At 40.3% G+C, this 23,374-nt stretch overlaps 1 protein-coding gene across 2 annotated transcripts in view; it reads left to right on the top strand.

Annotated features, from left to right (window-relative positions):
- LOC136875417 (uncharacterized) overlaps window positions 1-23,374 on the top strand; it is a 57,865-nt gene that overhangs the window by 11,508 nt on the left and 22,983 nt on the right. For both annotated transcript variants that reach the window (XM_067148974.1, XM_067148973.1), the window contains exon 2: window positions 9,733-9,814. In XM_067148974.1, the coding sequence (XP_067005075.1) occupies window positions 9,733-9,814 (82 nt within the window). The remainder of the gene's footprint in view (window positions 1-9,732; window positions 9,815-23,374) is intronic.

Below are 23,374 nucleotides of genomic sequence, written 5' to 3'. Positions count from 1 at the left end.
GATCACTCGATCACGCGAACGAGACCGTTACTTTGAGAAAGCCAGGCCACTAGAGAGGACAACCACCTACTGCACAACATTAGAACTTCATTGACGGTTTCCACTAGATTACTACAATTTACTATGCATCTGTCTTCTACCTAACACAGCTTCTCATATTTTTATATGCGGCCCTTCCGACCCCTCTATAATACGGCAAAACACCAGCCAACATTATGAAACAATAATGAAGAAAGGGACCGCTAGATTGAGAAGATACTAAGAATGCTGCTATTTCTGAAGCCTTAAATTTAAGGTGTTTTTTCTCCTTATCACAGGCTTTTCGCCTGCAGGTTAATTCAGGCTTGGTTTCTCTCAAAATGTTTGCTCCCGCTCTCCTCCTGACCATTTTAATGTGATGGGTTTCCACTAGGATTTTGACAGCGATTTCAAACTGTTTTGTCGTTTTTATAAACTAATAATTTGTAAACTATGAGGTCCACAACCTCACCATGTGCTATTATTCATTTCCATCTGCATCATTTGTTTTCTCATTCCCTTGTTTCTTAGGTTAACGCAGTTTTTAGTATCAATTATTATTTCAAATTAACACCTGTTTCACTGAATTTTGTCGCAATAAGTTGTTTTTTGCTCTGCATATTGATGTAAATATTGTATATTTGTGCTATTTTGTTTCCGTCTAGGCTCTCTTTTGTTTGTTTTTTCATTTGCGCTTTCATTATGTTTTTTTAGCATTTTTTCAACTCATATTATGTAAATTATTCCAACCCCCCTAATTTTTTCACTGAAGATGGCTCAAACGAGCCGGAACATGTCTGAACTTGTTTACTCCGTCTAATGACGGAATATATGATGTATTGAATAGGAGGATACTTTCATTTTTCGCCATTGTAAAGTGAAAACCGTCAATACGGAATGATTCTAATATCTTGTAACAACACATTCCTCACAACTATGCTGGAAATAAAAGTTCCGGGTAAGAAGGGAAGAGGAAGGCCGAGGAAAAAGTATCTGGATTCCGTGATGGACAGGCTGAATTTGAAAAAATATGTTGACCGGAAATGCTCAGCAGAGGAGAGACAAATATGGTTGCAGCGACAAGGCGTTGCCTTTAGGATATGGATGAATGAATTGTTGTTAGCAATTCCCAAACACATAACAAACAGAAATCTACATTGGACGTTATAGTTGATACATTCTACAAAAATGTGATAAAAATTCACCGCTTTATACAATATGTCATAAGCGATCATTTAAATACAGTGTTTATATATGATTTAAAAGGGACCGTTAGATTTAGCCGTTATATCCAATACGTCGTTAACCTGGCAGTAGTCGCATGGTGAGAAAATGCCTCAGTACTTTCACTAGTGATGTATTGAATCTTTAAAATGTTGTGAAGATTTTGTAGTTATTCAATAGCTAATCCACAAGAACATCAAATCCTTCGATGCATGGATGAAGTGGAACAGGTACTAAAGCAAGTAAGAAATATAGTTGTTACAAGTGATTTGACATAATTTGGTGTTACATATAATTTACAAAGTTTAATCCATCTACTCAATACTGTACAATAATTGCAATGTCTATAAATACATTACAATATGTTATCAAGGGACTAGTTTCGACCCTATGTGGGTCATCATCAGCCTAACTAAGATACACTTATGGATTTGCTGAAGTCCTAAGACAAAATTACATTATGGAAATAAAATTTAAAAGAATGAACTGTGTATGTGATGCGATAATGTACATATAAAATGGTGGAGTGATGAAATGTTATAGATAAAATAATGTACTGATCAGTGACAAATAAAATTTTCAGGATTTACGTCAATTACAATTAGTGGTGTGGGTTACTGTAGTCACGTCTTGGTTCGTGAACCATGGACAACGGCTGAGTGGCCTAGCAAGTGGTCCTGAGAGACGGGATACCGGTTGCTATGGAATGGGAGTGGGCATCTCGGACATATTCTGAGTCGTGGCCCTCCTTGTGCTCAGGCGGCTAGGACTACACAATTCACCGGCGGTCCATAACCCGCTAGAGGAGAAATCCTCACTTGGACTATGTGCAAGTAGGGTAGCATCCGGCTTCATGAATTTACCAAGCTCAGAACATTTTAAGCAAACCTCGGACCGATGGGAGTAACGGAGTCCCACTCCCATTTGACAGGCGAGGGACTCCTTGGAAACAACTGATTTGATGGGGAGCTATCAATATTCATGGGGCTTATGGAAGAAGAAAAGTAGAACAAATTGAGTCAGCAAAGAGGATGCATCTAGATGTGCTAGGAGTAAGTGATTTTCGGGTAAGGGGAGATAACGAGGAAGAGATAGGAGATTATAAAGTGTACTTGACGGGTGTTAGAAAGGGAAAGGCAGAGTCTGGGGTAGGGCTCTTTATCAGGAATACCATTGCACGCAACATAGTTTCTGTTAGGCACGTAAATGACCGAATGATGTGGGTAGATTTGTCAGTTGGAGGAATTAGGACAAGAATTGTGTCCGTGTATTCACCATGTGAGGGTGCAGATGAGGATGAAGTTGACAAGTTTTATGAAGCATTGAGTGACATCGTGGTCAGGGTCAACAGCAAGGATACAAATAGTGCTAATGGGCGATTTCAATGTGAGAGTTGCGAATAGAACTGAAGGATACGAAAGGGCGATTGGTAAATGTGGGGAAGATATGGAAGCTAGGGTTGGGCACTATGTCCCTGTTTCGGGACTCTGTGCCGGTGCACAGTTATGTTCCGCTGTTCCGGAACACGGAGTGTCAATTGCTCCGAAACATTCTCAAGCGAGACCGAGATATTGACTTGCTATCCCGTCAGAAGCGCCACTACGCACTGCCCTTCCCCTTCGGCTACTAACTGACTGTCGATACCGGCGGTGTGCACTTTGTTCTAGCGCCTGACACTCAGGAGCCGTCATCGGCTAAGTTAGCGTGCTGGCCTTTGGTCACAGGGGTCCCGGGTTCGATTCCCGGCAGGGTCGGGAATTTTAACCATCATTGGTTAATTTCTCTGGCACGGGGGCTGGGTGTACGTATTGTCTTCATCATCATTTCATCCTCATCACGACGCGCAGGTCGCCTACGGGAGTCAAATCAGAAGACCCGCACCTGGCGAGCCGAACCCGTCCTGAAATCTCCCGGCACTAAAAGCCATACGCCATTTCATTTTTATCGGCTAAGTTCGTGCATGATCGTCGTAGCAGGATATTTAGCCACCACACTCTCCCTGTGCTTGAGCTTTTCAGAACTTATGATTTTCACTTTCCTCGAGTTCAGAGTGTATTGTGAACAGAATTACAGGCTCAGTGATATAATTGAACGTTCACTATGCTATCGCGTGCTCAATTTGTAATCGGTTCTAATGCTACATGATACACATTCATTATTTCTAACACCTTAAAGAGAAACTAAGTCGCTAATATTATTATGAAACACATCTACATGACTTGTAAATATCACTTCTTCACCTGAATTTTTCGTCTTAAAATGACGATTCAAGTTTCCCTATAATTAAAGGATGTAGAACATTCTGACATACTGAGCCCACCAAGTTATTCGCAACTACTTGAGAATTAAATAATACACTAGCTTAAGTAATAATTTCACTGAAAATTCTGAAAGAAAGAAACTCAAGTTCACGTTTTAACAAACTTCACCTCATTACCGCAAGCTACAGATTACTTATTGAAAGCATCTTTTCACGCGGGATCTTCGAGAATGCGTACACTATAAGAAAGAAAAGAAAGCCTTGTGTATAATAAAAGGAAGTACGGGTACAACATACTGGGCACACGAAGTTATTCTTGGCTATTTTACAATTAAATAATACACTAGTTTAATTGGTTTCACTTCAAGATTCGCAAGTAATCAAAGGTAAGCGGGACCTGTGACGACACGATGCGTTCGGTACCATGAGTCAAGTGACAGCGGATATAGCCGATGACGGCTCCTGAGTGTCAGGCGCCAGACGGAAGTGCAGTGTGCCCGTGCCGCCCGCGCCGCCAGTCCCGCCACGTGCTGCTCGTGTTGGAGTGTTCCGTGTTCTGTCATATCCTCTTTGTTCTGTGAGTTCCGTTGCAGCCTGCCACTGGCCTTCGGTAGTAAATCGGTACATGCGAATAACTTAATGTGTTCTGTTTTGTGTTTAACTGTTCTATAAGTGTGTTTTTATTGAAGTCTAGGAATATATACCGTACAAAAGACGGTAAAGTTTCCATGATGTCGCACAGAAGTCCTGTTTGGGACTTTTTTACTAGAATAAAACCCGACAGAGTGAAATGCAATGTTCCTGCTTTGGATGAACCGGGTTCGGGAGATGAACTTGAGAATGATCCGGACGATGAAGAACGTCGTATTAAAAACTTTTTATCGTCGACATCGTCCTGTAATTCGTCTGCTTTCCACAGATCTCTTTCTTTTTTCTTTACTTCCTTCACGTAATTTGCCCAGTTGTCTTATGTTTTTATGGCATAAAAATGTTAGTTCAGCATTTGGAACAAAACCATGTTCATTACCCGCGTGGACTAAGGCAAATCACGGTCCTCGGCTTTTCGGTGGCCTAAGTCCCGAACTCACCCCTTCAATGGCGTCCTGCCGTGCACTTTTCACTGTCGTATCCTTTCATTCTTTTGTCACTGTCTGCCCAATATTTACCCACGATTCATCTGTGTAAATTATAACTTTATTTTGTGCCCTCAAACGTTTTATCTCCCTGAGATATCTGTGCCTCCAATTAATAATTTCATCGGTTTCAATGAAAGCTGCTTTATTACCCCGTCTTAAATAACGGAAGCCTATATCATGTAAGAAGCGATACAACGTAGTTTTGGAAAATCATGGCAAAGAATCTTCTCCATTTACCCGACTCAAAATCACGTTCAATGTCGGTGGTATGTTAGCAAATAAAAGAGAGTGAACCACCCGACGCACTTCACTTCGCAAAATTTCATCGTATTTAATTTTCCATGCATTTTTCTGCCGTCCTTCTGTTTTTTTTGCTTTTTTTTGTTGTTGTTGCGGGATAGACTATAAAAAATAATCCAGGACACTCATTAAAATATTGCGTTCTTTTCCCCTGAGTTTACCTACGGAACGTTTCTTTTTCATTTGGCGATCCATTGTACATCCTTCTGCACTTTTTCTTCGAACTAAGAACCCCCCCGCACGAGCACGAGCACGAACTGACAACTACACAGACTACACAAACACAACAAACACAATCCACTTGTCCTCAAGAACTATACATTTATCACTGATCTTGTCCGGTTCCATGGCTAAATGGTTAGCGTGCTGGCATTTGGTCCAGAGGGCCCCGGGTTCGATTCCCGGCCGGGTCGGGGATTTTAACCTTCATTGGTTAATTCCAATGGCTCGGGGGCTGGGTGTGTGTGCCGTCTTCAGCATTAGAATTCATCACAGGTAGGGCGCGATTCTTATAGACGCGCAGGTCGCCTATGCGGTGTCAACTCGAAAGACCTGCACTCGTCCTCTTCGGAGGCCACACGCCATTAAATACAAACACAATCAATGTCGGTGGTATGTTAGCAAATAAAAGAGAGTGAACCACCCGACGCACTTCACTTCGCAAAATTTCATCGTATTTAATTTTCCATGCATTTTTCTGCCGTCCTTCTGTTTTTTTGCTTTTTTTGTTGTTGTATATATATATATATATATATCACTGACCTTTATTTAATCAATCTTATAATATTGATTAAATGAATACCACTGCACACGACTGTCAGTATATTTAAAAGCTCAGCCAGCCGAGTCACTCGTGAAACGTAAACAAACGAGACGTTCTCCCTGTCATAAATTAAGAGATAACGAGCTAAGGACTTGAGGTATGAATGGTATGATTTAATAATAACTTCCATATCCGACGACCGTTTGCTTTGCTTTAACCACGCCATGATCCTTCTGCACTTTTTCTTCGAAATTAGATCCTCACGCACGAGCACGAACTCACAAACTACACAAACGAAATACACTTTCCCTCAAGAATTGTACATATGTCACTGATATGTATTTAATCACTATTATACATACTACTGACGAAATGGGCACTGCACTGCATGCTGCTGTCTGGAAATGTTTAAAGCGCATGTTTGGGAGATCACTACCGGTACTTCAGCCAGACAGACAGACAGCCAGCTAGCCAGCCGAGTCACGCGCGGAACAAAAATTCAAGGCAGATATTTCTCCTGTCACAAATTAAGAACTAAGCAAGATAAGAACTTCGGGATTGTTTTAAAAATAACTTCCATATCTGAAGACCATTTGCCTCGCTTTGACCCCCCATGCAAATTCAATAGGAAAGACGCTGGTCAGCGACTGACTTTTTCGTGCCTGCACATAAAATTCCTTGAACATGACTGAAAATAAGCGCATATACTGCATTTTGTTATTATTTAAATTTAAAAATAAACTTATCTACATCGAGCTGAAATGTTTCTTTACCAGTAGTGAAAAAATTAGGAAAGTAATGAATATAAAATAGGAGTTATGACATGATAAGTTCTATACAATGAAGATTTTGCATTTGGCGAAACTTTCCATTATATTACCATTTTCACACTAAAGTATTTTTTTACATTTTGTTTGTTAACGGCATCGAATGCGCCTTGAAATTCTATACATAACACGATATTTACCCATTTTATCCGATAACATTCTGATTTACGGATATTTGGCAAACCCGCTGCATTAGAGTAGGACAGCGCTATCCGCAAAACATGAGAGAAGGAAAGAGACGGAATTATCCCATTACTGCTATACTGCAATTTAAGGTTGGAACGCTCTATACTGCGCAGTTACAGCCCCGTGTCCCAAGTGCCCACTGCACACAGCCAAGGCCAACTAGCTTATCTAGTGCGGCCTTCAACACAGCACGTTCGGTACAGGCACATTCCAGCTGACGCGGAGGATGTCATGTTGCCTCTCTCTCTCTCTCTACTATGCAGTTACAGTCCCGCGTCCCGTGTGGCGGCACTCTGTACCGAAACGCTCCGCCTCCAAGCTCCTAATGTTGCGGAACAACTGAATGTTCCGGTATGCCCAACCCTAATGGAAGCTAATGGGAATGGGAAGCGTTTGCTGGACTTCTGTGCTAGTATGGGTTTAGCAGTTACAAATACATTCTTCAGGCATAAGGCTATTCACTGCTACACATGGGAGGCTAGGGGTACCAGATCCATAATAGACTATATCTTAACCAACTTCGAATTCAGGAAATCTGTTAGGAATGTACAAGTTTTCCAGGGATTTTTCGATGATACAGACCACTGTAGTGAACTATCTCTAGGCCTAGGGTAGAGAAGGTGAAATCTGTCTGCAAATGAATAAGGGTAGAAAATCTCCAGGAAGAGGAAATTAGACAGAAGTACATGGATATGATTAGTGAGAAGTTTCGAACAGTAGACAGTAAGCAGGTTCAGGATATGAATGGGTGGCATACAGGGATGCTGCAGTAGAAACGGCAAGGGAATGCCTAGGAACAACTGTTTGTAAAGATGGGAAAAGGCGAACATCTTGGTGGAATGATGAAGTGAGAGCAGCTTGTAACCGTAAAAAGAAAGCTTATCAGAAATGGCTCCAAACTAGGGCCGAGGCAGACAGGGATTGGTACGTAGATGAAAGAAACAGAGCGAAACAAATAGTTGTTGAATCCAAAAAGAAGTCATGGGAAGATTTTTGTAATAACCTGGAAAGGCTAGGTCAAGCAGCAGGGAAACCTTTCTGAACAGTAATAAAGAATCTTAGGAAGGGAGGGAAAAAGAAAATGAACAGTGTTTTGAGTAATTCAGGTGAACTCATAATAGATCCCAGGGAATCACTGGACAGGTGGAGGGAATATTTTGAACATCTTCTCAATGTAAAAGGAAATCATCCTGGTGGTGTTGCGAACAGCCAAGCTCATGGGGAGGAGGAAAATGATGTTGGTGAAATTATGCTTGAGGAAGTGGAAAGGATGGTAAATAAACTCCATTGTCATTAAGCAGCAGGAATAGATGAAATTAGACCTGAAATGGTGAAGTATAGTGGGAAGGCAGGGATGAAATGGCTTCATAGAGTAGTAAGATTAGCATGGAGTGTTGGTAAGGTACCTTCAGATTGGACAAAAGCAGTAATTGCACCTACCTATAAGCAAGGGAACAGGAAGGATTGCAACAACTATCGAGGTATCTCATTGATTAGTATACCAGGCAAAGTATTCACTGGCATCTTGGAAGGGAGGGTGCGATCAGTCGTTGAGAGGAAGTTGGATGAAAACCAGTGTGGTTTCAGACCACAGAGAGGCTATCAGGATCAGATTTTCAGTATGCGCCAGGTAATTGAAAAATGCTACGAGAGGAATAGGCAGTTAGTTGTGTTTATGTTTCGTAGATCTAGAGAAAGCATATGACAGGTTACCGAGGGAAAAGATGTTCGTTATACTTGGGGACTATGGAATTAAAGGTAGATTATTAAAATCAATCAAAGGCATTTATGTTGACAATTGGGCTTCAGTGAGAATTGATGGTAGAATGAGCTCTTGGTTCAGGGTACTTAGAGGGGTTGGACAAGGCTGTAGTCTTTCACCTTTGCTGTTTGTGATTTACTTGGATTATCTGCTGAAAGGTATAAAATGGCAGGGAGGGATTCAGTTAGGTGGAAATGTAGTAAGCAGTCTGGCCTATGCTGACGACTTGGTCTTAATGGCATATTGTGCCGAAAGCCTGCGGTCTAATATCTTGGAACTTGAAAATAGGTGCAATGAGTATGGTATGAAAATTAGCCTCTCGAAGACTAAATTGATGTCAGTAGGTAAGAAATTCAACAGAATTGAATGTCACATTGGTGATACAAAGCTAGAAAAGGTCGATAATTTCAAGTATTTAGGTTGTGTGTTCTCCCAGGTTGGTAATATAGTAAGTGAGACTGAATCAAGGTGTCGTAAAGCTAATGCAGTGAGCTCGCAGTTGCGATCAACAATATTCTGTAAGAAGGAAGTCAGCTCCCAGACGAAACTATCTTTACATCGGTCTGTTTTCAGACCAACTTTGTTTTATGGGAGCCAAGGCTGGGTGGACTCAGGATATCTTATTCATAAGTTAGAAGTGGTTTTTTTTTTTTTTTTTTTTTTTTTTTTTTTTTTTTTTTTTTTTTTGCTAGGGGCTTTACGTCGCACCGACACATATAGGTCTTATGACGACGATGGGATATGAAAGGCCTAGGAGTTGGAAGGAAGCGGCCGAAGCCTTAATTAAGGTACAGCCCCAGCATTTGCCTGGTGTGAAAATGGGAAACCACGAAAAACCATCTTCAGGGCTACCGATAGTGGGATTCGAACCTACTATCTCCCAGATGCAAGCTCACACCCGCGCGCCTCTATGGCCAAAAAAAACTGCAAGTAGGAAGGACAACATGATCTCATTTGAGAAGTAGGTCAGTCACACACTAATGAAGCGAACTTTGTTACAAATAATTAAGAACGCTGAACCCTATACCTCAAGATATTCTGTGGGCGAATTTTGAAATAACAAGCTCACAAAGTGATACGTCTCCTTCCTTACCCATTGTCTTTTGTATCCAATTGAAGTGATTTGGGCTGAGGCGAATGTTGATGTGTTTTTACTGTAGTGAAGTACTGTTCCTTACTTCTGTATATTGTGAATCTTATGTACCTTTTCTATGGAACTAATTTAATAACTCATGGAAGTTATTTTGAAATTGCAGGTAATGGAATACAGCCATCTTCAAGTCAAGCAGAAAGTGGAAGTAAAGAAGACTGCAATCTGGAATACCATATAAATCTTGAGTTAGTATAGAGCATTCCTATAGTGATAAGCAGGGAACGGATTTATATATACTAATAATTATTGAAATATGTACATATATATTTAGTTATTTTTATTGAAATATGGAATTATATATGGACTTAAAATTACACATATAACATTAATGTCTATTTAATATCAAAGTTCGAAGAAGCTAAACAAAGTAGATCTACATTCAACATAATGTTGCATTTCTCATTTTAATGTATTTGAAGAACACACAATCCCTTATTCTCAATTACCAAAACAATGGATTGCAAAATGTTCTTTTAAGTGCTGGAAAGTATATCATCTCCTGTTATCTCTAAGGACAGATTTATATTGAGTGAAACTGCATTCAACATTGGAAGAGGTAATGGGGGCATAATTCACTTTCACAATATCTGCTGGGGTTAAATCCAGTGTTAATTTTACACGTAAATCTCCACACAGCATTGCAGAAACCTTTGTCATTTCTTCATATCCAGGGTTCTTTGAAAGTACAGTGGCCGTCTTCATGTTTGTTACATCTGAAACTTTACATGTACCATGATTTACTTGTCCCACAGTTTTATTCACAATTTCACAACTTTCAGAAAGTGAGATTTGCAAATTTTGGAGCCTTTTCAGTGTTTTTATGATGCATGGGAAATTATGCTGAATGTCACATAAGTTATTTCTCACACTTGTATCGCAGACAACTGTTTTCACGGCTTCAAGTGAGGCTGCATCTTCAGAGTCCATGGCATGCAGAACGTTCTTAATACAGTCTATATATTTGTTACCTCTACTACAGTGGTAACACCAAACAAGGCACAAACACAGTTAAAAGGGGAAGGTAAGAGTACAATACACAATATAAGAAAACACTACACACTCGGAAAAACAGCAGCTAGCATTACGCGGATCTCCAACAAAACAAGTACGTAACTATCAGTAGGGCCAACTAGTGAACGACAAAACGGGAAGATGGAAGGGCTGGGAACCTACCAAAGGCATGGACATGGCTTAGATAGCGGATTCCGAAATGAATCACAGAGATCCTTAGTTTTTAAAAATATTATTTACAAGATAATTCTACAAATACATTCCAAGTTATGAGCTATAAGTTCAGTGATACACATAGGTTATTCATAGCAGTGTAAATTCAAATTACAAATCAACTGTACATCTAGTTACCAATGCAGTAGTACAATGCAATTTACAGGTTATCCAAAATCTAGCGTACCTAAAGTGATACAGAAGTATCAGAGGCAAACCCCAAGGGAAATACTATTAAACTACAATATACATATTTTAGTGAAACCAAAACGGGAATGCCTCGGAAACGAACAGGTAAGTCCAGCAGAAAAACTAAGGCGTCATAAGTAACTAATTTGGTGAATCTAGGCGAGGTTAGTCAGACTCCTGTATGAAAAGCAAATCGGAACATTACGGAAATTTTAGCAGGAACGGAATTCAAGAGTGCTTACCCGAGCAGAGTGCCATCCCCGAAGCCGGGGGACGTCAACCAGATAGGCTGCTCGCAGACAGATAAACCGAGACCAACAGAATTCAGGATACAGAAAATTGATTCGAACACTGCCTCGCTCACTATATATAGGAATTACTGGCCTTGGAGGCAACCAATCAGCGTGCACGTGTTCCCTATCGCCACCTAGACTCACCAATCACAACCTTACTTTCGATCGCGAACTTTGACTAACATTCTAGAATACGCATGATCGCAAAAGTCGTATTTTTCCAGAATAGACAGAACACACTTTCTAGAACACATACCAACAAAGTAACACACCCTGTACAAAAGTTATGTAACTTTCTGGATCTTTCCAGGAACTATAGACAGAATTCTACTATTTACAAATGCCTATGTTACAACATTATACAGTACAGGTTAGGTCATTAAATTATCTTATGCTCTACAAATAACAGTACAGGTTAGGTCATGATAAATAAAACATTATATAGTACTTCGCCAATAAAGTCTTAAAAAAAATTACATTCCACTCATGCTACATAGTTCACTTGTAACAATATTCAACATAATATTCAACCGCTTGCAACCACGTACCCCACCTAGTTAGAATCGGCTTAGGCGGCAATGGAATCTCTGGGTACATTTCTTTCAAAAGATGAACTCTTCTGTGGGCTTTGAGAAAAACATTTTTCACTGAGTAAATCAATAAATCTGCTTTGGGGTACCTGCCTCTTATCACTTCTGCCACACGATGAAAGGCATATGCTACACATGTTAAATGAGTCATCTTAGGATATACAACACATAATGCTTCTCCGGCTTTTATCATATAAGGTGCGGCATCGATAATAAAAAGTAACACTTTATTATACTTAACGCCCTGTTGCCAGGGGATACCCATAGCCTCATTGAACAGTTTTGCTATAGTTTTCTTATCGCACTTTTCTAGAACATCACAGTGTAAGAGAATCCGTTTACAATAATCTTCGCTTAACAAACCAATGATTACGTTGGCAATTAGTCTGCCTTCTTTGTCTGTTGTTTCATCAGTGGAAACCCAAATTGGATCGTCTTTAATCTCTTGCCTTATCTTCCGAACAGTTTCATCGTATATGGCTGAACAGTATGTTTTTCTGAACGTTGACTCATCCGGGATGGATCGTTTAGTACATTTCTCAAGGAATTCCCTGAAGCACTGATTATTCAGTTTGAAGAGAGGTATATCAGCAGAGATGAGAGCACGGCAGAGATCGGTGTTGAACTCGGACGTTACACTGGAAGTTGCTGGTTGTGTCGGAAACAACTCTGTCTGCTTGGAATCTCGTTGTTTGTTAGCCTGGTGTTTACTGGTTGAAACGTGCTGTTGGACAAGAAAGCTTTGAGTACATGTCACTGTACAATGACACAAATTACAAAATAATATCTTACTGTCAGTTGATAAACCATCTTCTTTAAATTCTGATACGTAACTTTTCAATTTTAAACTGGTTGACTGAGCTACTTTAGGCATATTGTAACAACGTTAATGTCTTCTATGGAATATCACTATACAACTGCACACACTTAACGTACAAGAACACTATGATCCGTCTTACTGCTAATTCAAACTGTGAATGACTGGTAGTGAACTAGATGGAGTTATGAAGCAATTAAAGGGAATGCCCGAATTACAAACTAATTCGGAAACCACTAGCACATCGTCGATGAATGAGATTTCCCTAGTTACAAAATTACGTCACAGACACAGTCGATGTTATGTAATGCAGCTTATCAGTGTTGTAAGTGTGATTCAAGTAGTCACAGTACTGACCGGCTGATCTCCACCATTTCCGGGCTCAACCCCTCTCTTTCTTCGCACCGCTTATGAGCTTATTTTATCAGCCCAGACGTGGACAGGCGTGATAATGACCTGCACACCAGTTAAAATATTAATATTTCGAATATAGATTTTTAATTTATTTCTCCTTTATTGAGAGGACTACTTTTTAGTCGAAATATGGACTATATTGATTTTAATGACGAAAAATATGGAACATATGTGCTGAACTCCAAAATATGGGAAAATATGGAAAATGAATACTCCATTTTTCAACTCCACACGTCATGATTCGTAAAGATAATGCAAAATACAATTAATTTTAGCTTCCTAAAGAAATATGTATTTACATATAAATCCGTTCCCTGGTGATAAGTTAGCACAAGTTGAGTTATGTTGTCTGGATAGATGTGTAACTTACTAATATGCACGGATTACATGCCATCATCAGTTACCAGATGTATGTATATGTCTTTTCCGGCTTCACTAAGAGATAGCACCAGCGAACAGTACGCAGCGTATGAATATGACACATACGTCAGTTTGTTTGTCAGACATTAACCTACCAACACACACAAGTTGAGTCCGCCAAACGCTAGCATCTGGATTGTATCGTTCAGTGATCATCATGACGACATTTGTGCCTGAAAAAGGAACATTTGCGGCTTGCATTGCTTTTCTTATTTAGGGCCGGTTCTACCACCTACTGGTAAAGTAGCGCGTAATTTGCCCTCCGCGTAAAAGGACGTTTCCGTTCGACCACCCCCAGGTAGCGCTATCGGCAGCATAAATCGTAGTTACCGAGCGCGTAATTTATCGGCCACTTCGAGGGCCCGATAAGACTTTACCTGCCGGGCAAGTTTTGAGAGTTGAACATTATTAGCTGTATTTCTGGTAACATACAGCTTAAATTAGCTTAGTATACTGAAAAAAAGCATGATGCTGTAACAGTGGCCAATATTGTATTGCAGGATCTTGAACATTAATGCTTCGCGTGTTGCAATGGTCACACCAGCCTCTCGCATCGGTAGCTTAGGGAAAACATTTTATAAGTCAAGCTTTCGTAAAGAAACTTTAAAAGGATATAAAATCAAAATCTATTTGTAAATCATTTCAAATGGGCTTTAGTTTTCTACTTTTTCAATTTTCAGACACGAGGTATAACTTAATATATAGTATGTACCGTACCCAAACTATTCGAGTGTTCTTGTAGCGCAATGGCCAACGCGCTGATTTCGTAATACGAGGTATACAGGTTCGAGTCTTTATTATGACGAATCTTTTTTATTTCCATTATTAGCGTTGTGTTAATCTGTATGCCTCTGTTCATACGTTCTTTTGTTAATAATATATTTAATTGAAATATTTAATCGCAATATTATGTCTACTAGGAAATTACTTTATATGCATGCTACTTATAGAAAGTGATGTTATGATTAATAGCACATAGGACTGTCGCCCAGGTAGCAGATTCCCTATTAGTTGTTTACATAGTCTTCTTGTAGATTATTTCGAAGATATTGGAAACTATTACATTCCCGAATTCCTCTTCCTATGAATGGATATTTATCCCGATTAGTTCTTTACATTTACAGTACCTTCCAACTTTATCTTCATAAAGTTAAACATTAGAATGAAATACTTTATCAATAAATGGAAGCAGGTTGAACTAAACGAGGTCACAGAACAATTTGCAAATAGAGCATCGTGGAGATACTTAATCAATTCACAGAAGCCTGCAGATAGAATGCTCAAAGGCAATAAGTCCGTAAAGAAGATGTGTGTGTATATACGTATATGGAAGCGCGTGAAAGAGAGTTAAGAACAACGGCACGGAACGAAAATACATGTTAAAATGTAAATTAGAAATACGATGAAAACCTGCGTACCTTCTATTATGGAGCGAGCGACTTGACCAATCTACTACGAGAATACTTTTCAAAACGCTGCCTTACATGACAGGTTATAACGGGCGTAAGAAAATGTAATCTCAAGATTTTAATCCCGATTAGGTATTGATATTGAAGATCATAGATTGGAAAATCACGAAAGCTTGACGTAAATCGTTGTCCATACCTCTTAAAACTCCCCTTATTAGGCTTTTTGGTGATAATAAGCAAACGCAAGCACAGGGAAATAAGACAATCGAAATGAGTTTCATGCATCTGACGATAGATAGCACCACACTCGAAAGCGAGAAGTCGCTGAAAATCAGTCTAGCCAACTTCGTATATCGGTGTCTAGCTCCTGGTAGCTACCTAGCGCTTGCGCGGAGGTGGTTGGACGCAAGCCAAAATACCAGCCGATTTACACCTCCAGGTAGTTTACCTCCCGGGCAGCTGCCAGCCACTTTACCAGCAGATGGTAGAACCGGCCCTTAATCAAAAGAAAAAGGCTGTGGAAAGTCATAGTTTGCTGGTAGAAATATATGATAAACACCCTCCATCTATTAGAACATGTGAGACACAGTTTTAAAGTGCCATGTTTCGATTTTCCTCAACATGAGTGGTCAAAACTCAACCGTTTCAGAACAGGCCACGGCAGGTGCCGATATATGATTAAAAAAGTGGGGATATTGTGAAAGTGCTGCGTGTGAGTGTGGTGCTGAGAAGCAAACATTGCTTCATGTTGTTGAGAGCTGTCCACTGTCAGCATTTAAGGACGGTTTATGGACTCTGCATGAATTGACACCAAGTGCAGTGGAGTGGTTGTCGAAGCTGGACATTCTAGTTTAATTACCTCTATATTTGAATTTGTATGTTAATTGTATATTTTTACAGATTATGCTTGTAAATGCCATACGATGATAATAATAATAATAATAATAATAATAATAACAACAACAACAATTTAAATGTGGTGATTTCAATGTGGAAGTGTCTGGTGGGACCAGAGCGGTATTGTGTATTATGAACTCTTGAAGCCAGGCGAAACCGTTGATGCACAACGTTATCGCCAACAAATGATTAATTTAAATCATGCATTGATCGAAAGATGACCAGAATGAGCCAGAAGACGATTTTGTTACACAAGAATGTGCCGTCTCAAATGGCAAAACCAGTGAAAGACACCTTGAAATCGCTTGGATGCGACATTTTCCGCACCCGCCGTATTTCCCTGACCTGGCACCATTTCACCAATTTCGAGGAAGTTGCAAAATGGCTCGACGAATGGTTTGCTGCAAAAGACAAGCAGTTTTTCTGGCATGGTATTCATAACTTACCTGAAAGATAGACGAAGTGTGTAGAAGCCGATGGTCAATATTTTGAATAAACAAAAAAGGAATTTCCTTTGAATATTACATGTTTTCTTTACTACAAAAACCAGCAAAAACTTATGCATACACCTGGTACATTGTGCTGAAAAAATATATGGTGGTGGCTCATGGTAAAATATTATAAGCATGCATATGTCTACAAGTGTAAACAGATTTCCTGATGAGAGTAGGCATTCTTCATGAACACGTACTACAAACAGTCTTCCCAACACACTGCTTTTCTACATCAAAAATTTGTGTGGATGAAACCTCAGTGGTCTGACAGTGAAGTCATCCTATCCAGTTGCAGTCCAGGAATATCTAACACAGTCTGCAAAGAAAGGAGAATAGAATTATTGAGAAACAAAATTGGATCCCTTGACGATGATGTGAAGTGATCATTGGGAACAATGTTATCTTCACTTTGCTTTAGCACTTCTCTGAACTGTGAAAGTATAGTGCATCCAGTGGCTAAAGAAGGTGTGTATCCAGGAGGGATGATCCATGTACATCATGTCTCATGGCCACACAGAGAACTGGCCAGTATGGAAGTCCCTGAACAGACCGCGAGCGAAAGTTGCAAGAACAAGGGACAACTTATATAACTGGCATTTTCCGACCAAGACAGTTCTATGTGATTGGGGAGAATTTCAAACAAAACATCACCTCTTATATTTTCCGTTGTGTCCATCCAGATGTACAATGAGTGATTTGACTCGAGCTAATTCAAGTGCTCTCCAAGTGGCTAAGTTTTGGGTGGGAAATGTTTGAAGTAGCTTGATGAACATATATTCGTGTACTTGTGTCCAATCCATGCTTCTTCTTTTTTATGTTTTCATGTTTCATATTTTGTACTTCTGACACAAATTAATTAATAAATATATAATAATGTATTTAGGACGAGTGGCATATGCATGGGTTCCTTTATGATTTACTGAACCCTTGGAGGTCCATAAAGGATACCTACCTTCCTTACCTATCAGCAGTTGGCATGAGATCTGTCTCTGGGTCTACCAAATTAAAGATCCAATCTAAGAAAATTGTGCTTTTTTTAAATAAAGAGTTATTTAAGTTGGGGGGGGGGGGAACCTCAAACTTATCTTGTTCGATCAACAATAATTACAATGCAGAGGAGAGATATACTGGTTTGAGAAGCTTTGACTCAACTGCCTGATGGGCATCCTTACTAGAAACCACTGTCATAAATTAAGAATGAAGAAAGTCTGGAGATATTTAAATTTGGCTTCCATGCGAGACTACATATACCATCATAATGATTCATGATGATCCAGCCCTCGTAACACGAACTCTGGACTCTTGGTATAATTAAGGCAGTCCAATTTCTATGTGCCACAGAGTGGTTGTACGGCATGGACCCTTAATTGAATCGATGTGACCTGCGACTATGTATGGACCAACATCTAACTTTCTAATTTATGTTAAATCCAATGGCCTTAATCTAAGTCGCTGAGCTTGATGACCCCATGACCATCCAAGTTTCTAAGCTGAAGGCTAAACATAATTCAGTTAAAGTAGTTGATGATCTAGGTTTCCACTTTAATAATCCCAGGACATTTAACGCTCGGTCAATCAAAGTCAAATAATACAACAACAGCGCTCACAACACTTTGCGGCAGAAAAATCCTTTGCATTCGGACATATCCCCTTAATCGTTACGTTAACAATTGAACTTTCCCAGCAAAATAAACTAAGAATTCCAGAATACATTTTCAAATCACTTGGCTTTAAGTTACTTCTCAAATACGGTTTCCACTGAGTTTAATAATTTAATAAATTGAAATAATTTTTATAAATCCTAATTAACAACAAATTCTATCTCCACGGGCGAATGGTTTCTTTAACAAGTCCCTGCTAAAATTCTGACATAGTTATATTATAATGTTTAGCGTCGTAGCTGGAAACAAAATACATTTTATTCCTTTCCATTATTATATTTGTTTCATGACGTCACACCATAAGTTTAATTTAACATTAGCCATTATTAACACTTGGATACCCTAATTATTAAGTACTCGAAATCTGCATAAGTAAAACTCGACGTAAAATAAGCCAACACTATGTCAGCTCCCATCACAACATTTAAATAAGGCTTTGTGCATCCCTCAAAAATGAATCAATAACTACCACCAATACTTTATTTTGGACACCCCTGGAAGTGGTTAAAATCCGCTTATTATAGTCTAACTTCCGTTGCTTCAAATATACACTGACTGACAGAGCAAATGCAACACCAAGAAGGAGTGGTCAGAACTTTATGCCAATTGCAGGGTAGACTGACGTCACTGAGGTATGCTCATGATGTGAAATGCGCCGCTGTGCTGCGCACGTAGCGAACGATAAATAGGACACGGCGTTGGCGAATGGCCCACTTCGTACTGTGATTTCTCAGCCGGCAGTCATTGTAGAACGTGTTGTCGTGTGCCACAGGACACGTGTATAGCTAAGAATGCCAGGCCACCGTCAACGGAGGCATTTACAGCAGACAGACGACTTTACGAGGGGTATGGTGATCGGGCTGAGAAGGGCAGGTTGGTCGCTTCGTCAAATCGCAGCCGATACCCATAGGGATGTGTCCACGGTGCAGCGCCTGTGGCGAAGATGGTTGGCGCAGGAACATGTGACACGTGCGAGGAGTCCAGGCGCAGCCCGAGTGACGTCAGCACGCGAGGATCGGCGCATCCGCCGCCAAGCGGTGGCAGCCCTGCACGCCACGTCAACCGCCATTCTTCAGCATGTGCAAGACACCCTGGCTGTTCCAATATCGACCAGAACAATTTCCCGTCGATTGGTTGAAGGAGGCCTGCACTCCCGGCGTCCGCTCAGAAGACTACCATTGACTCCACAGTATAGACGTGCACGCCTGGCATGGTGCCGGGCTAGAGCGACTTGGATGAGGGAATGGTGGAACGTCGTGTTCTCCGATGAGTCACGCTTCTGTTCTGTCAGTGATAGTCACCGCAGACGAGTGTGGCGTCGGCGTGGAGAAAGGTCAAATCCGGCAGTAACTGTGGAGTGCCCTACCGCTAGACAACGCGGCATCATGGTTTGGGGCGCTATTGCGTATGATTCCACGTCACCTCTGGTGCGTATTCAAGGCACGTTAAATGCCCACCGCTACGTGCAGCATGTGCTGCGGCCGGTGGCACTCCCGTACCTTCAGGGGCTGCCCAATGCTCTGTTTTAGCAGGATAATACCCGCCCACACACTGCTCGCATCTCCCAACAGGCTCTACGAGGTGTACAGATGCTTCCGTGGCCAGCGTACTCTCCGGATCTCTCACCAATCGAACACGTGTGGGATCTCATTGGACGCCGTTTGCAAACTCTGCCCCAGCCTCGTACGGACGACCAACTGTGGCAAATGGTTGACAGAGAATGGAGAACCATCCCTCAGGACACCATCCGCACTCTTATTGACTCTGTACCTCGACGTGTTTCTGCGTGCATTGCCGCTCGCGGTGGTCCTACATCCTACTGAGTCGATGCCGTGCGCATTGTGTAACCTGCATATCGGTTTGAAATAAACATCAATTATTCGTCCGTGCCGTCTCTGTTTTTTCCCAACTTTCATCCCTTTCGAACCACTCCTTCTTGGTGTTGCATTTGCTCTGTCAGTCAGTGTACGTTCAGATCTTGGTTAAACATATTACTATTACTGAATGTGATCTAATAACATACACATTACTCAGTAACAAGAATTTCAATTAGTTTCTTACAAAATTACGAACTCCATTCTAAAGAATACATTTTTTAACACGTCGACAGCCACAAAGATACCGTTATCTCCCAAGTCAAACTCCCTGATCAGCTGCCTAGCGGAACAAGCTACCCCTTAGCTTTGACAGGAACTGTATGTTCTATACACATTTAAACTGGGCTTTAAAGAAACGATATCCAGTCTCGCTGATAAATTTACAAATACAACATTCCTGACCCAAACAGATTATACACATAGATTTACTTTAAGATGTCATTCAGTATTCATACATATTGTGAATCTAACTTTTACGCGGAATCCACCGAATTTCCATCTCTAAGCATTACACAACTACCTGATTCACCAAAATCCTACCTCAAGTCACATTTTAACAAGACTTAAACCACTTGCTTCAAAACACAAAAAAACTCTACGACATAAAAATGGAATATAATCCTTAGGATCCACAACGCATAACCCCACAAAATACTATGATAATGGAACATACCGAGCTCAATAGCTGCAGTCGCTTAAGTGTGGCCAGTATTTGGGAGATAGTAGGTTTGAACCCCACTGTTGGCAGCCCTGAACATGGGTTTCCGTGGTTTCCCATTTTCACACCAGGCAAATGCTGGGGCTGTACCTTAATTAAGGCCACGGCCGCTTCCTTCCAACTCCTAGCCCTTCCCTGTCCCATCGTCGACATAAGACCTATCTAGCAAAAAGAAGAAAAAGAAACATCTCCACATAACGTGACCTCGTATTTCTGAACTGGACTTCACAAAACTGACTGACAAAATTTACTGTTATTTATTGTCAGTTATACACAGTTAAGCGGACAAAAAATAGCACTCCCTTCATAACAGATATTTATCGATCTTGCCTCGTAACTCTCCTTACTAAAAATTGACATTGCTCAACACGACAGCATGCCTACACTCAATTGAAAACTGGTAACCACGGATTCCTTACACAACTCTCTCGTCATAATTTCAAACAGAAAAATTTTACATCAGATTTAAAATCTTAACTTGACACCACAAAATACAGAAATAAGCGCACGGAAATGACAATCTACTTTGGACGTTAATCGTTTCATAACAATCCAATTGACTATTTTTTAATACATCACACGGTACTCGTAAAAATTTTCCAAAATTTATCCAAGCATAAAAACAAATGACCGTTCATCATATTTCTGACATTTAACGACATTGGGTGACCAAACTGCATCACAAATACCCCTTTAAGTGGTGACCAAACACATACATGTGGAGGAGAAAGTAAACAAACAGATGAAATTGCTGATGAGACTAGCAGGAGCTACTTGGGGGAGCTCTCAAGACAAACTCAAGAGAACATACTCCACTTCCATCAAACCAATCATAAAATATGGCAGTGAAGTACTTACTGCAGCACCCCAATCAAACATTGATCGCCTTGAGAGGTGTCAGAATAATGCCCTACAAATCATAACAGGTGCAATAAAAACCATGCCTGTAACTGCCGTACAGTTGTATATGCACAACTTATTAAGAGAAAAAGAGATGAAACTACAAACAGCCAACGCATATCTCATCTTACTACCCCAAATGACCTGGGCCAAAAAACCAGTTACTAGTACAATCTTAAAAAACCAAAAAAGATTCCTTGAGTCTTGCCAAAGAATATATTAATAAAAGCAATCTGCGAATAAAACTTGAACCGCTCTGTATGCCAGTCAATCCCATTGAATATAGGCAAGTGACTGCAGATCTTACTTTGCTAGAAGAGGCCTGCAAGAAAGACTGTTCACCTTATGATTTAAAACAGCTGGCCCTCTGTACAATAGAAGAAATACATTTGTCTAATCAGTGGCTAAAAGTATATACAGATGGCTCACAGAACAAGGAAAACAGAACTGGGGCAGGAATTCATTCATCTCTCTTATCACTCCACTTCCCAGTAGCCGAAAACTAAAAAAAAAAAAAAGCAATTTCCCATGCACTACAATAGTTATTAGGTAGAAACAATAATTACCAAATTTGTTTTATCTTTACAGATTCAAAAGCAGCCATCCAAGCCGTCTCTTCAAATAATAAGTCTCAAAATAAAGAAGTGAAAGAAATTCTATATGATAAAAACCCTCCAAAGACTCCACAAACAGATTAGTGAACATATTTCCACTGACGATGTGTAATTCGTGATAATACATTGAGAAATGCAACCACCAGGGGGAGGGGGGGCTATAACAGTAAGTCCCAGTATTGACAATAACAAGTTTAGCATATGTTAATGATATTATGTAAGTGTTATTGCACACTTTTTATCACTTTTTACCTGCTCATGTGGAAATTACAGCAAAATTCATATGATACCGTACTCAACATTAGGCGAAGGCTACAAATAAATCGGGGTACAATTCGTTTTACGTCGCGCGGACACAGATGGGTCTTATGGTGACGAGATAGGAAAGGCCTAAGAATAGGAAGGAAGTAGCTGTGGCCTTAATTAAGGTACAGCCCGGTGTGAAAATGGGATACCGAAAAATAAATCATGCTGCGGGCGGAGCCTGGAGTATTATAGTGACATGCCTGAGGGGTTAAAACAAACCGTGTTTATCACCATTACCTGAATAACTTGATTAAGTATCGTCTCAATGGCATCACAGCACCTCGGAAACAATATAGAAATTTGCAAACTGTTCTGTCGTACAATTTCTTTAGGAGAAATATCTCATCTAAAAATATCAGTTGTCCAGTACTAATACCCTCTCTGAAAATCCAGAGAAACTGAGAAAAGCCATTATGGTCTCAGTTTCAATGACGGTGAAATCCTGACATTCACCTCCCCGCGGTGGAGAGGGAGCAACGACTGTTTATGACAATTTTGTTATATGCAGGCGGCTAACGAATGAAGGGACCGAGTATCTTCCGGTATAAGAAGATCCCCTCTACCAAGTGCCAACAGTCTCCTTAAAGCCCTGTACAGACGGAGACATTTCTTGCGCAAGAAGTGGCACAATAACACAATGTTTTCGTGTGAACATTGACATTGCTTACCATCTGGTGGCAAGCAATGAACTTGCTTGTAGATTGCATGCCAACAAATGACGCCAGATATTGTGCCATCTTCCTAGCCATTTCAGCTTAGTACAGGTTTTTGAAAGAGTGCTATCAGTGTCTGTGTATGATAAAATGGAGTGGAACAGGCTGGCAGTGGAAGTTTTAATCGATGCCTACAAAGAAGAGACTTGTTTATATAACACCAAGTCTCCGCATTACCATAATATGCATACCAGGAAAGAAGGTCTGGA

This window comes from Anabrus simplex, chromosome 6 (assembly GCF_040414725.1).
Source record: "Anabrus simplex isolate iqAnaSimp1 chromosome 6, ASM4041472v1, whole genome shotgun sequence".
Taxonomy (NCBI): domain Eukaryota; kingdom Metazoa; phylum Arthropoda; class Insecta; order Orthoptera; family Tettigoniidae; genus Anabrus; species Anabrus simplex.
This window is presented reverse-complemented; position numbering and strand designations above follow the sequence as displayed.